Raw genomic sequence first — 13,539 nt, 5'->3', positions numbered from 1 at the left:
CACTGCACAATGTAAATCTGTTTTCCATTGTGGCTTCCACTTTGCTACGTCACCTGACTTGGACCTGGTCGCAACACATCCTAAGATGGGATTTTCAAACCCTGCAGCAAATTGGCATCACACACAAAGAGTAAATCTTCTTCCACAAAAACACAAAACCCTCCTTATGCACAACGTCTCTGTGCCATCCTGCTTGATGATATGCAGCCGTACAGCTCACCCGAGTCCCCCCCCCCCCCCCCCCCGCTGACAGACAGCCACCGAAACCTGCCGCGTTATCCCACTTCCCCCTCTCCTGCTTATCCTGCACCTCACCCCGGAAAGTCAGCACAGGGAATCATCTTTGCATAAAGCGCTTAAAACTTATCGCTGTATATCAGCCTCATACTACGTGTGACCGAGAAAGGATGAGCTCTCAATCATCTCCCCTGCCGCCCCTCCCCCCAATCCCCCACCGGTCACACCTATTTAACGCCCGTGTCACCGATTTCTACCTCATTTCCATGAGTCTCAATTATACCCAACACCCCCCTCCCCCCAAACGCACCTCGGGGAAGAAGTGGCGCCTGACGCCTGAGCATGTTGCTAAGTGAACCGCGGACAGTGGCAGGTGGCTGCAGAGAATCTTAAAGCCACGAGTCAATCACAGAGCGACGTCCATGAGAGCTGCGCTCATTCCCCTCCTACAGGTGACGTTAGAGAAGATACAAAAAAAAAAAAACACCCAGCGCTTTGGAATGGGAGGTTCACCGTGCACTGCGTGCACGCCAGTGTTGACGGATCGCTGACGTGGACCTAACTCAACCGGGGGCTGCTACACGTCTCTCCACGCTAATCGCACTCCATTAGCAGACTCTACGCTGCACATTTGCCCCGGCTGTTGCTGTCAGCTGTCAGGCTGACGGATTGTATTAAGGTGTGAAACTGTTGAATGTAAAGCTGAATTTACATATCAAAGGTAGGATTTTTAAAGTAAAGTAAATCTCCCAATTAGTATAAAAACCCTTGTTGTTATTATATTTGAGTCACTGGTGCTTGACGGTTGGAGAACAAAAGCTCTTCAGTCCCATGCTGGCACCACCAGACACAACCCCCCCAGCCTCCCCAGCCTCCCCCGTCTCCCCAGGCTCCTACCCCCGGGCTGGGAGGCCTGCAGCACCACCCTGATGAGCTGTGGCACGTCGAAGTAGGCGGCGTAGTGCAGGGCCCGCATGTTGGTCCAGCGCGAGCGGAGGTTGGGTTGGCCGCCCAGGGCCAGCAGATGGCGGGCGAAGCTGGCGGCCGTGTCTGCGTCGCCTGGAGGAGGATTAGGACGTGTGGTAGTGATGGGGAGGGGAGGGTGGGGCAGGGCAGGGTGGGGTAGGGCGGGGGAGATGGACAGATGTGCATCTGCTTTGACCCATCTAGTGATTGGATTATTTTTTGTTCCCACCCATCTCTCTAGCTCTCTGCCATGCTAGAGTGAATGCTGAGCTCGGACACATAACCAAAACAGAGGTATCACTTTCATGATAGGTTTTTACTATTATACCGTAGCCCTGTTCTGGGGTTCAGATGTCATTGCCTTCAAATAACACACAAAGGGGTAACAACTCTCAAAAATACTAATGTTTCATCGGTGCATATAAATGCACCGATATGAAAATGGAACATGAACTTTCAATAAAGTTTAAATACAAACAACTAAACATCAAGAGTCCTTTGACGTGAGGTCAAACCCGTGCATGTACAACAGCCTATCGGCCTACCTACCGATGCCCGGGGCTCCGGCCTTGCAGCAGTAGTGCAACAGACTCATATCGGTCAGGCCGTCGCGGTCGTTCACTCCGCAGCCTCGCTTCAGAATCTGTGGTTCCGCAACGCATGCAAAGCGAAGAACGGGGGATAAAAGGACATGGTTTAGTTCCCCCCAGAAGGGAAGACGTTGGGTAAAGTCTGAAGGAGACAGGTGCTTTGTTTGACTGCAGCATTTCACTGCAATGCAGATATCGGCCCTAAACAGTGTGCTGGGTTGAAACGCATTAAACTTTACTTTTAACACCGCCAGTGTCGGGACAAACTTTGGCTGTTATGTTCTGGTAGTAGGGCATGACTTATTCTTCGAACTTACTTGGTAACATAAATAATAGAGCAACATGCCTTGTAGCACTGTGTGTTGAAATTGATTCATATAATGAAGTTGGACTTTTAGTTGTACTATATTTCTGAACATCCCATGACGCAGATAAAGCCTTAAGCCTGCACAGGTGTATTGTTTACTAGTCTGCAATGCAGTTGGTGAGCTCCTATGTTCTTTTATGACATGGGAGTGGAGGATTACAAATAAGCATTGTGCCCTATAGAGCCATGGGACACAAATGCCCCTTTCCCACCGACGGTACTGAACTCGCCTCGACTCGGCCCGCCTTTTTTTGCGTTTTCATCGCCAAAACGTGGTACCTGGAACTTTTTGGTCTCACTTCCGTCGAAATTCCAAGAGAGCTGATCGGATACTTTTGTGTGACGTAAACAGGCTGCTTACTGGTGACGCCACCGGACGAATAATGATGAGAGCGACGTCGGAGCCTGACATCTGGCATCTTTAAATACTAGCATCTGCGTTCAGTCAAAAATAGTGATTGATTATCGAATATGGCAGTATCAGCGGGCAAGAACACGCCGTGGACAGTGACAGAGGTGCAGACGCTCCTGTGCCTAACCCTGCCTGTTGATGTGTCGCGTGGTCGCGTATGTGTCGCAGTTTCGCTCATGCGTGCTATGACGACGCGCCCCCGTTGAAGAGGTGCTTTCTAGATGGAAACACGACTTGATTGGAACCAAACCAAGTGGTGCCACGCTAAGTCGCGGCGAGTTGAGCTGGTACTGTCGCTGGGAAAGGGGCAAAAGACAGGAGCGTTCGGGAGCTGAATGTATGCACGGGGTGGCGGTGTTCACCTCACTGCCGATGAGGTCGACGTTCTTCTGGACTTGGGGTACCCATTGTCGGAGGACTGCAAAGAGTTCCGGTACGGTCGTGTTGGGGTCCAGCAGAATCTCCCTGCACTGATGGTCGCTGGGGTCGAAGAAGGAGAACTCTGAGAGGGGGAGAGAGAGGGAGACAGCAGGGATTGGGTTGGTGCAGCACGTCCAGGTGTGGCTGTGGGGGGGGGGGACATCTCCTGACTTCCAATTGTTTCTAAACATGTGGTTTTTATGGCCGTTTAAAGGCTGAGCCTATTAAATGTAGTAGGATTTCCAGCCTCTATACGTCCTCTCACAACAACCTATACTGAAACATTTATTTTGTGTCCGTTGTTATGAATCCAAAGGTTTTATTGGATGCAGTATTAGGGGGTTGGCAGGGCGCCAGTGAATAACAATGAAACTATTGCTCTCATTTTTAGAGGCGGGGGGGAAACTGCATTTTGTGGGCAATAAATGGACAATGGATAAATGTAATGATCTCATCACTCATAGATTTTTTTTTTTTGGAGATGATCAAAAGGGTTCGACCCTTGCAAAGTCATTTTACCCCTAATGATGCACCATGTAAAACCGATCGTACGTTTGAGAAACTCTCTCCCTAAGTGCTTGGACTCAAACTACACTCAGGCAGATGAGCTGTGGCCCCACCAAAGCAGCGCCCAGCGCAAGAGAACACCCCACAGGGTGTCATTCATCATACACGCCAATATATGCAGCGTGTGTGTGTGCGTGTGTGTATATGTGTGTGTGAGTCTGTGCGTTGTGTGTGTGCGTGCGCTATGTGTATGTGTGTGACTGTGTGTGTGTGTGTGTGTGTGTCTGTACGTGTCAGCATGTGTGCGTGTCAAGGAGACTCACCACAGTCGCTGGGCATGGGTGCGGAGGCCACCTGGTGGATGACGGCCTGTTGCGGGCCACTGTTCTGCAGATGGGCAGACAGGCGTGCGTGATGGCCAAGGACAGAGTCCCGTCCTTCCAGAGGCTCGGGGACATCCTCCTTAGTCATCTCCCCCTGGGGGCCTGAGGCCGCGCAGGGAGAGGGAAAAAAAAAACATGAATTAATGGTATCAGAACAGCTGGGCTATTTTGAGAGGGGAAAAAGTAGGTCTTAATCCCAGCGAAAGACACCGGCAGCACTGCGTAATGCGGCGGCACAGCCACGGAGCTGGAGGCTTTCAGGTGCCCTGCCGCCGTATGTGGGCCCTGTCTCTGAAGACCACCATTACTTGAGATTTAGGGCTAGGAGATCACGAGAATCATGTTAGATAATTATATTTCGTTGGGTCTTTTTGTGGTCATATTGACAGAAATTGTAGGGAAATAGAAGGCCATGGTATTGATTTGGAAATTAAACCTGGACCTAGATTTAGACAGAGCTTTACTTCAGAGAAGACCATGGCATAGCACATTTGTCCCGTTTCAATGTATGGTAGCTAGCATTCATTTGGTGAAGCAGCTACATGACGTTATGAGTACCGTCACCTTTCAAGTTGTTAACAATGAGAGGGAACTAATTATGTTTGCTAGGAACATGCTAGGTCGTTCTATAGCCTTCCTTATTATCTTCCATGCCTTATTGAAACACAGTCCATTCACATGTGCACAGTATACAAACTACAGCAAAAATTGTAAAGCTTTTCAAAAAATAACTTCACAAGAGGTATATTGGTGACAATCCGATGTAAAACAACAGCAAACATGATATATATATATATGAGAGGGGGAGAGAGAGAGAGAGAGAGAGAGAGAGAGAGAGAGAGAGAGAGAGAGAGAGAGAGAGAGAGAGAGAGAGAGAGAGAGAGAGAGAGAGAGAGAGAGAGAGAGAGAGAGAGAGAGAGAGAGCAAGAGAGGGAGAGAATAGCAACCACACAGTCTGATCCTATCACCACACCTAGCCCTTGCAGCTTCTCAGTCACTCACTCACTCACTCACTGTTGGACTCTCCATAAGCCTCGTCCTGGTTCATCTCCACAAGTCCCCCAAGTCCAGCTAAGACTAAAAACAACCCTGCTAGGACCAGAGACTGGGTGACTACTGGCCACAGACAGGTCAGCCCTTTCCAATCCCTATACCCCACACATACACACAGCAGCCTGTCTCTGTGTGGGCTCTGAGATGATCTTCTGGCTCCAAAGTTTAGTGGCTATTTACAGCCTGCGGTCTCTGAAAGAGGGTATTTGAGCTTCTGACACCAGTCGGCTACAATGTCACTCTTGATTGCCAAATATGTGTTCTGCCGTCCACTCGCCCACCCGACACCAGTTAAAGTCTGCTTGGCCACAACAAGGCTTGCTATGCAGAGAATGTTGCTGTGGGGTGAGAGTGTACACAAACATTGTGCAACGGTGGCAGCAAGGTGGAATAGCACGCACGGGAGGCTTTGCAGGGTTGTGAATGCAGTGTCATCATTAAAGTGACATCTTAACTTCGGCTGTCTGGACAAGAAACTGAATCCCTGACTTATGGGCTCAATTTCCCCTCGCCCACCATCTGCTCTGGCTCTCTGAATGTGTAAGGAAAAGGCATATTCAGCCCTCAGTGGATAAAACGGTGCCTGAACACCTTGCCCCTGCTCTGGGATGGGGAAGTAAGTCCATGGAATCCTATGCCTCTCTAATAAGGTCACTGACCAGCTTTGACAAGACTATACCAAGATAAAAGATGGAAGAGTATTGTCCTAGTATCAATAAGCACCTTCTTGTTTGTCTGCCCAGAATTTCCACAATCATCCCGATCACTAACCATAACCTGACTATTCCAATTAGGAGGCATCAATACATTGATGGATTAGTTTGAGTGGCCATATCCAATGACAACATGTCACTGCAGTTCTGATTATCTGCAGTGACATTTCATATGCCTATGTAGTCATAAAAAATAATGTCGGGGTAAATTAGACATATATCTAAATGTCAAAGGCGGGACTTCTAAGCCAGTGTTCCTCGATAGAGCTACCTTGTTTTGAGGGAGCCAAACATTGACCAGTTCCTTGCAAGAACAGCTAACAGACTCCCCCTCTCCCCCACCATAAAGCATCTTATTCTCAGAATGCCAAAAGATTAATGGAATGTTTAATCAAACCCAATCATGAATAATGAGCGGTAACGTTAAGTGTGTTGCTGGGTTCTGCTTAAACAGACGAGCTGATAGTAGCTGTAGGAGTAACATCTAGGCAGGTGGGTTGTCTACATTGGTACGTATTGTATTCACTTTATTGGTGACTGGTCGAATAGGGCTTCAAGCACCAAGAAATGTCTCAACGTCAGGTTGTTTAGAACTTAATTCAATCGTAATACGTATGGTATAAATTAGCAGGAGGAAGCTAGCAGATCTACGTGGTAAGCCTGCATATGATGGGCCAAGCCTACTGTTCTGCAGTCAAAGCCTCCAACGATGTGCTTTACAAACACTCCTTATGTCATATACATTGTTAAATACGAATAACAAAATGTGTCATTACCTCGACCTCTCTATTCCTTCCAAAACACTTCTAATCATGAAGTAATTTGCCGGGAAAATACCATCGCAGCTGTCAAGTTTGTTGTTGTCGTGACGTATAGCAACTTCCGGTTTGAAACGTTATTATCAAAACAAAAGTATAAAAAGTGTTTTGGGCTTCAAAATAAAAAGGTACAGATATTAATTGCGATTGGAATAAAAATGAGCAGATGGACCGCGATTGTGTTGCATTCAACAACAACAACTATTCGATCCTCAAGCTAATAAAAATATATCATTTGCTTTAAAATACAAGTCTTCTTTAACAGAAGGCAAATGCAAAAGCTATAAAAAGGTGGAGGGAAAAAGTCAATGAATGGCACTTAAAACAACAAGGGTCATTGAGCTTCCTTCGTCACAGCTCTGTTTCCAGGGGAGATCTAAACAAAACAGGAACAAAAAAACAGTGCATGTGGACAAGCAGTGATTTCAGAGGCGGATTTCACTTGCTGAAGTAGTAGGTGATAATTAACGTAGGCATTATACGGTCAGAAATATTACTCGTTACCATTTGCATATTGTACAAAAAAATGGAACTTAACGATTTGCGACGTGTGTCTTCTGCTGCTTACCGGTTACCAGATCGACCAATTGGGGGCATTCCCAATGCTACCAAACATTTAGGTTTGGTGCGCAAAGCACCGAAAAACAACAGTAAAGAAGATGGCCCTTCAGTGGAACATCCATCCAAAAGTGACCCTCTTATACAAGACCAAATATGGCGAGAATGCGTGCAATCGGAAATGAGTGCAGTCCGTAAATGGTAAATAGGAGTGTTTGAGACTATTAAGAATCAAGTGTGGTCGCTATGCTGTAATAATTGTATAATTATTATGTTGGACTATACGACATTTCATGTTCAAACTGCACCTTAATTGCTCATTTGCACTTCTGTTTAGTTATGCGACTACATTTCGTTGTCTCTGTATTGGTAGGCCTACTCCGTAGGCCTACTCTGCACAATGACAATAAAATTGAATCTAATCTAATCTTATCTATAATTTTTGTTGTTATTCGCAGGGAGAAGAATTGGAGCTTTCTCAAGAACTATGATCAATTGGTAAGGGTTAAGAGGCATGTTTCAATATAAATATTGTCTATGGGCCAGGGTCTATGATATGCAATATGAATTATAGAAATGAAGGAACTCCTGTAGCCTACATCCAATAGACATGCCATGACTTCAGTGATTACCATAGAACTAATAATATAGAAATATAGATCTAGATTGACCTATTGTTGAGCAGTCAGTCAGTCTGTGTCACTCTCATTTCCTATCTTTCCTATCCCTTATCTAATCAAGGATCTGACCAATCTCTTCCCGGTTCTCCCCCATGTTTCAGGGGCGGCCGAGGGTAGATGAGCCGGTCCCCATTAATATGTCTCCGTTCTCGGACAAAGTCCCCCACACCACCAACCGGATGCTGGGCAGCAGGATTGACACCCCGCTGGGCCGGGAGGTGATGAGGCTGGACAGACTGATGCTCCTGAGCAGCAGCCGTCGGTCCAAACCAGACCCGGAGTTTCTGCCCAGTTAGCTAGACATTTAACGTTGTTCACATTAAATAAACAGCGCTGTATCACATCAAAATATAACGCTGAATTATTTCATTGCTGCAGCCTATTTTTAAATATGTAAGAGAAAATCTCAATAAACTTGAATATTGTGGAGAAGTTGTTTTATTTCCATAATTCAATTTAAAAGTAAGACTCATATTATATCGATTCATTGCACCCAAAGTGAAATATTTCAGGTCTTTATTTGTTTTGATCTTGATGATGGCTTATAGCTCATGAAAACCCCAAATTCCTCCCTAAATCTCAGAAAATTTTAAAATGTTAAAAGACCAGTAAAACCATTCTCATCTTCCTCTTGACAATACCCCATACATTATCTATGGGGTTCTTCAGGTCAGCCAAGTTTGCTGGCCAATCAAGCACACTAATCCCATGGTCATTAAACGAGGTATTGGTACTTTTGGCAGTGTGGGCAGGTGCCAAGTCCTTAACAAATAAATGCTGGAAATATCTCAGTTGGGGTGTAATGAATCGATATAATATATGAGATCCACTTTTAAAATGGAATTATTTAAATGAACTTTTCTACAATATTATAACTTATTGAATCCAGCAGATGGCGCCAGAGTTCCGATAGAAAACCAGGGCTGCAGCAAAACTTCCACGGTCTGACAGTGGATGTGTGCGGAAGTGAAATTTGAATTACTTTTTTAGCAAGCAATAGAGCGCTAGAGCCGGGGGCACCGCAGCAACATCTGGGCGCGTCGCCTCTCCGCATCGACGCATCGAGTCCGTCTTCTGATCAACATCTACTTCACTTTTGTGTCGGGTTCTGTCCGCCTACGTCCGTGCACAATGGAATCGCATGAATTACTGCACATTGCCAACTTCACCACGTTATTCGTCTGTATGGTGCTGAAATTCCCGCAGATTTTCCTATTGATGCGGGCCAAATCAACCAAAGGAGTCAGCCTCAACAGCCTTCTCCTCGAGTTGATAGGGTAAACGTGTAATTGTATCTGATCAAACTACGTAATTCTTTGTCTTTTTGTTGTTATGATGTGCACAACGTAATGAAAGTAATGTTTTAGCGTTGATTCCCATGAAGTTATCCCACAACGGTGGTACTTGGAGGGAGGGCAGGGATGGACCGAGGGACACTTTCTCAAAGATCACCAATGGTGGTTTATTTGCCCTATGAATTTAAAAAAGACATTTGCTTTGCCATGACCTCGTAAGACCTAGGAACACGCGTTTGGGTTATGCAAGAAACAGGAAGCTGCATTTAAAAAAAAAAAACTTGATATGTTTTCCTGCAGGCATCTGTGCTTAGCTGGCTGTGCGGCCATTGCTTGTCGATTGTGGTCCGAGCAGTTTACAACTCGTGGAATTCTGTTTTCACCGTCCCTCCATCAATTAACCCGTGTGTCGGTTCTGGTTGACAATGTGAACATTGTGTCCATCCATAAGGTTTCACTTTCACTCAGGGGGTAGTTTGTCCCTTTCTTGAAGAGTGCGATGTTGGAGTTGTAGTCAATTTCAAAATATTGAAGCGAGCTGAGTCTTATAGGCGGCTTTGTGCCTACATAATTGACCAGTGTCTTGTCTCCTCTTTGTGCCTGGCAGCAGCCTCTTCTATGTTGGTGAGCCATGACCTACTAAAAGTGACCAGGGCGCATGCTCGAATGGATTACAGCCTACATAACAGTTGTTTGCCTTGTGAAGCATTGTGCATATGTATCCACGTTTTTTAATTTGTTTGAATGTGAAGGACATTTAGGAGGAAAACAATTTACTCAAGGTCCAACTATCTGCATGGTAACCAGTTTCTCTAACCTGTTAGATTTCAGCTTACAACATTCTACAAACCAAAGAACCTGATTTGCATGCGTGTTGTCTTTGTCAATTCTGTTTCTTAGTCTACTCATTCCCAATTTGTGATTCAGTTGAACCCCAATGGACCATAGATGCAATTCATAATCCACCTCACTTGCATTGCGGGCATGGCAGTTTAAACTTGTGTTGCTTCTTTTCGTTAGCACACCTTTGTCCCACACCATATCTCATTTTAATCAGTAACGTGTCTCTACTCATCATACAGGTACCTTGTTTTCGTAGCGTACCAGATGTACTACGATTACCCACCACCAACGTATCTCGAATACCCGATCCTCATTGCCCAAGGTGAGTTCAAATGTATTAGTTTCAGGCATTTACATATCAATTATGATAATTTGATCGTTGCCAAGACTAGTCTTGTCTTGAACTTCAATTTTGAACCTCTAGAAATGTAATAAGTTAGTAATAGATAGGTACTTAAGTCATCCCCAAGGGGAAAGTCACGGATGAGGAATCCTGTTCTAGCCTGGCTTTTTGTGTCTTTGTAAATGTTTTAATTTGCTTGTCCACATAGTTTACTTAGTTTAAATGTAAACCCCTTTGCTTTACATTCTGATCCTGCATTACTGTTTACTGTGCTAGGGTGGCCTTAACACCTCATCGTCTCTCCCAATCCCCTAGATGCCATGCTCCTTCTGTTGATTCTTCACTACAACGGCGATCTGCGACAGAGTTTTGGCTATGCATTCGTGTATCCTTTCACATTTTATTTTAAATTTGACTACGTCACCACAAACATAAATAACACATTATACGCACACATTAGGGACTGTGTATTCTGTGGGAAAGAAGTCAATGCCTGCAGATGAGTTGGATATGAATGTTGTTCTTCGTGTGACGGCACATATCTGGTACCTTACCTTAACGTGCTGCTCAGGTTCATCGTGGGCTGGAAGCTCATCACTGTGCAGAAGTGGATCATAGACTTAGCCATGGTAAGAATCTAATTGTGGCTTCAGGCCCTCGATGTAATGCATACATTTTCTCCATTCTTTTTTTAAATATCCTCTATTAAAAAAACTAAAATGTCAACTAATCTGTTGAACAAAATGTGTTTGACTATGTTAATCAATTAATATTGTAAGGCCGCACAGATACCTCGGCATATGGGGTGGCTTTCAGTACACCTGATATATTCTTACGACATTTCCTTGTGTTTCTAAGTTGTGAAAGGGCAAGAAATGCAAGAAAATTCCAGTCCAATTTTTTTTATTTGGACTATAGTGTTATATCAGCATTCATTTTGAAATGCATGTTTCTCATTGGATTGTTCCCCACTGACTGACAGCTTAGTCCAACAAACTCACAAGCTCTGTGTCTGTCTGTCAGAGTCTGTGCACATTCATCAGTGCAGGCAGTAAGTTTGCCCAGCTGCAGTGCTTATGGAGAACTAAGGACTCCAACCAGGTCAGCGCCCTGTCTTGGTCCCTGGCCATCTACACAACTCTGAGTGAGTGTTCTTGCAATACAACACAACACAACTCAACCCAAACCAAGCGTGCCAGTTGATGAGTCACATGTACATGCATTTTTGCAGTTACCATGCATTGTACTGTTGAGAAAAGATATCAACAAATGATATCAGTATGGGAAGTTTTAGTGAACCCAGAAGACAGGGTTATGGTTTTATCGAGACCGCCATTGTCCTTATTTGTATTGATTAATTGAGCCGTTTTTGTGTGATAATAAAAGTTGCGCTTATGGGGTTAACAGCAAGTGAACTCAAATTACATACTGTAGACGTTTTGTAATAAATTAATAAAGTATTAGTTAAAATAGTTCTCTTGCTTTCAATTAATCTTGTTTTTGTTTTTTATTCTGTTACTTAAATAATTATATTTATATATATATTTCGTTCTATTTAGTTTTATTTTATTTCAAAGCACTTTGAATAACCACTGTGTCTGATACTGTGCTGTAGAAATAAATTTGACTTTGACTTTACTAGTCCACAGAATGGAGGGAATACATGATTGTGAGATGCTTTATTGCTACGTATAGACGTACTAACAAAATCAATCTCTCACACATTTCAACAAGTATTTGATCATATTTTAACATGAAATGGTTGTGTCTTGTTTCAGCGAGGATCTACACCACTGTCATGACCACTGGGGATACGCAGGGTAAGATCTGTTTGAATAGTACACATCTGTGAGAACTATCATTCAAAAAGATTAGTATCACCACTAAAAACAGTTGCTATACTAGATATGCTTTTCCATTGCTGAGGTTGAGACTTGTGTATACAATATTCAAACATAACATAATGAGTCCCGAAAGTATTGGCGCCGAAACAATTCTAGGCCACTTTCGCCCCCTCTATCGATCTTTTACTGCAGTTCTAACGTAAGCCACTAGAAGCCGCTAATGGGAAAGCACAGTGCAGGTTTCACTATGTATGACGCCCTTATTGAACCTTTTGTTACAGTGTTGGTGCGCTTCGTGGTCATGGGGCTGCTGAATATATGGGTGCTGGCCACGGTGCTCCACTACAGGAAAAAGGACGGCAGTAATAGTAGCAGCAGCACTAAGAAGGAAGACTAGGGTGGGGTGGGGGTATACTTTTAAGTATCAACTTAAAAGTATCAACTTTTGAAGTTGATACTTCCCTGAAGCCGACCAGGTTGTCCATGCCTGAGACCTGCATTGTATCCTTGTCTTCCACCGTTACCAAAACGACTGGTGGAACATAAATGTATCCTACAATACAAACATTTCTCTCTTTAGTATTTCGTAGTATAAGTATTATATCCACACACGGAACCTTCAAACAAGAGATTTGAGAAATGCAATATTAAGACGTGCTGTGACCAAATATTACCTCTTCAGGTGATGCAGATGTACTGTATTTTTGAGCCATGTTTTTATTCCATAAATGATATTTCAATAAAACAGACCAACAATAAACCAGACTAGAATATTGATATTTAATGTTTCCTTTCGGCTTGTTTGGTGTTCACTGGTGTACATTATTTTTACTTGAACCACACAATAATTCCAGACAGAAGTCACATCCATGTCTTTATTGATAAAGTGGTTATTTATGTGGAGAAGTTCGGTAGCAAACATGCAATCTGGATGTAAACGCCCTTAAATACAAAGTGGACAAGCCAGTATAAATAATATACAATGTGCGTTTTATGTCACGTAAAATATATATATACTGTGTATATTTATATGTATAAAACATGCTGCTTGGTTAAGGAGGAGCACTTCACACAAAAAAACACAAGTTGCTCTCCCCCTACTAGGTGAGCCACACACACACACCAAAACGTGTCCACACTAAAGGTGCGGCCACACCAGACGCGTATCTCGCGTACTTTTTACGCGAGATACGCGCGTAAAATGTTGCTTGACCATTTTTTGTCAAAAATGGTCACATACGCGCAATACGCGCCATACGCGCATACGTCACTCGCCTAGATGAGTCCAATGTCCATGCAAGTGAACGGAGCGTTCCCTCTTCGTCATAACTATCAAACCAAATGTTATGTTATGTTACTATTTCCACCCAGAATAAAGAAAGTTGTCGGCCGTGGCTGTGTGTGTGTGTGTGTCTTGCCCCAGGATGAGGCTCCCCACGGTAAAGGCTCCAACACTTGGGTGTGTGTGTGTGTGTGTGTGTTGCCCCAGGATAAGCTGCGCTGGAGTCCG

At 44.2% G+C, this 13,539-nt stretch overlaps 3 protein-coding genes across 11 annotated transcripts in view; 2 read left to right on the top strand and 1 right to left on the bottom strand.

Annotated features, from left to right (window-relative positions):
* LOC130382560 (CAP-Gly domain-containing linker protein 4-like) overlaps positions 1-6,519 on the bottom strand; it is a 32,691-nt gene extending 26,172 nt beyond the window's left edge. For 2 of the 5 annotated variants that reach the window (XM_056590375.1, XM_056590379.1), the window contains exons 1-5: positions 4,897-6,417; positions 3,823-3,984; positions 2,935-3,074; positions 1,753-1,846; positions 1,135-1,296 (exon numbers count right to left, since the gene is read on the bottom strand). In XM_056590375.1, the coding sequence (XP_056446350.1) occupies positions 1,135-1,296; positions 1,753-1,846; positions 2,935-3,074; positions 3,823-3,984; positions 4,897-4,930 (592 nt within the window). In that variant the 5' untranslated portion in view covers positions 4,931-6,417. The other 3 variants (XM_056590377.1, XM_056590378.1, XM_056590376.1) reach the window with 3 other exon arrangements.
* Positions 5,249-8,126, top strand: c5h2orf50 (chromosome 5 C2orf50 homolog). 5 transcript variants are annotated; one of them, XM_056590383.1, is made up of 4 exons: positions 6,645-6,919; positions 7,045-7,225; positions 7,483-7,522; positions 7,806-8,126. In XM_056590383.1, exons 2-4 carry the CDS (start codon positions 7,206-7,208, stop codon positions 7,998-8,000), a joined length of 255 nt encoding a protein of 84 aa, XP_056446358.1. In that variant the 5' UTR covers positions 6,645-6,919; positions 7,045-7,205; the 3' UTR covers positions 8,001-8,126. The 5 variants fall into 5 exon arrangements, with proteins under 5 accessions (XP_056446359.1, XP_056446355.1, XP_056446358.1 ...); XM_056590381.1 differs by having other exon boundaries at positions 6,645-6,923; XM_056590382.1 differs by having other exon boundaries at positions 6,645-6,935.
* A 519-nt stretch (positions 8,127-8,645) lies between these two features.
* slc66a3 (solute carrier family 66 member 3) lies at positions 8,646-13,099 on the top strand. Its single transcript, XM_056590545.1, has 7 exons — positions 8,646-8,981; positions 10,082-10,164; positions 10,501-10,570; positions 10,757-10,814; positions 11,209-11,329; positions 11,964-12,005; positions 12,311-13,099. The coding sequence occupies exons 1-7, from the start codon at positions 8,836-8,838 to the stop codon at positions 12,424-12,426; spliced, it is 636 nt and encodes a 211-aa protein (XP_056446520.1). The 5' UTR covers positions 8,646-8,835; the 3' UTR covers positions 12,427-13,099.
* Positions 13,100-13,539: the final 440 nt, after the last annotated feature.

The sequence above is a fragment of the Gadus chalcogrammus genome, chromosome 5 (genome assembly GCF_026213295.1).
Source record: "Gadus chalcogrammus isolate NIFS_2021 chromosome 5, NIFS_Gcha_1.0, whole genome shotgun sequence".
Taxonomy (NCBI): Eukaryota; Metazoa; Chordata; class Actinopteri; order Gadiformes; family Gadidae; genus Gadus; species Gadus chalcogrammus.
This window is presented reverse-complemented; position numbering and strand designations above follow the sequence as displayed.

Excerpts from the sequence above, each read along its gene's own strand:
- slc66a3 (XM_056590545.1), top strand. The coding sequence starts at position 8,836 with ATGGAATCGCATGAATTACTGCACATTGCCAACTTCACCACGTTATTC. Across the intron at positions 8,982-10,081 it reads CTTCTCCTCGAGTTGATAGG|GTACCTTGTTTTCGTAGCGT; the intron begins GTAAACGTGTAA and ends CTCATCATACAG. Across the intron at positions 10,815-11,208 it reads GGATCATAGACTTAGCCATG|AGTCTGTGCACATTCATCAG; the intron begins GTAAGAATCTAA and ends TCTGTCTGTCAG.
- c5h2orf50 (XM_056590380.1), top strand. The coding sequence starts at position 6,993 with ATGGAACTTAACGATTTGCGACGTGTGTCTTCTGCTGCTTACCGGTTA. Across the intron at positions 7,226-7,482 it reads ATGAGTGCAGTCCGTAAATG|GGAGAAGAATTGGAGCTTTC; the intron begins GTAAATAGGAGT and ends TGTTATTCGCAG. Across the intron at positions 7,523-7,805 it reads TCAAGAACTATGATCAATTG|GGGCGGCCGAGGGTAGATGA; the intron begins GTAAGGGTTAAG and ends CCCATGTTTCAG.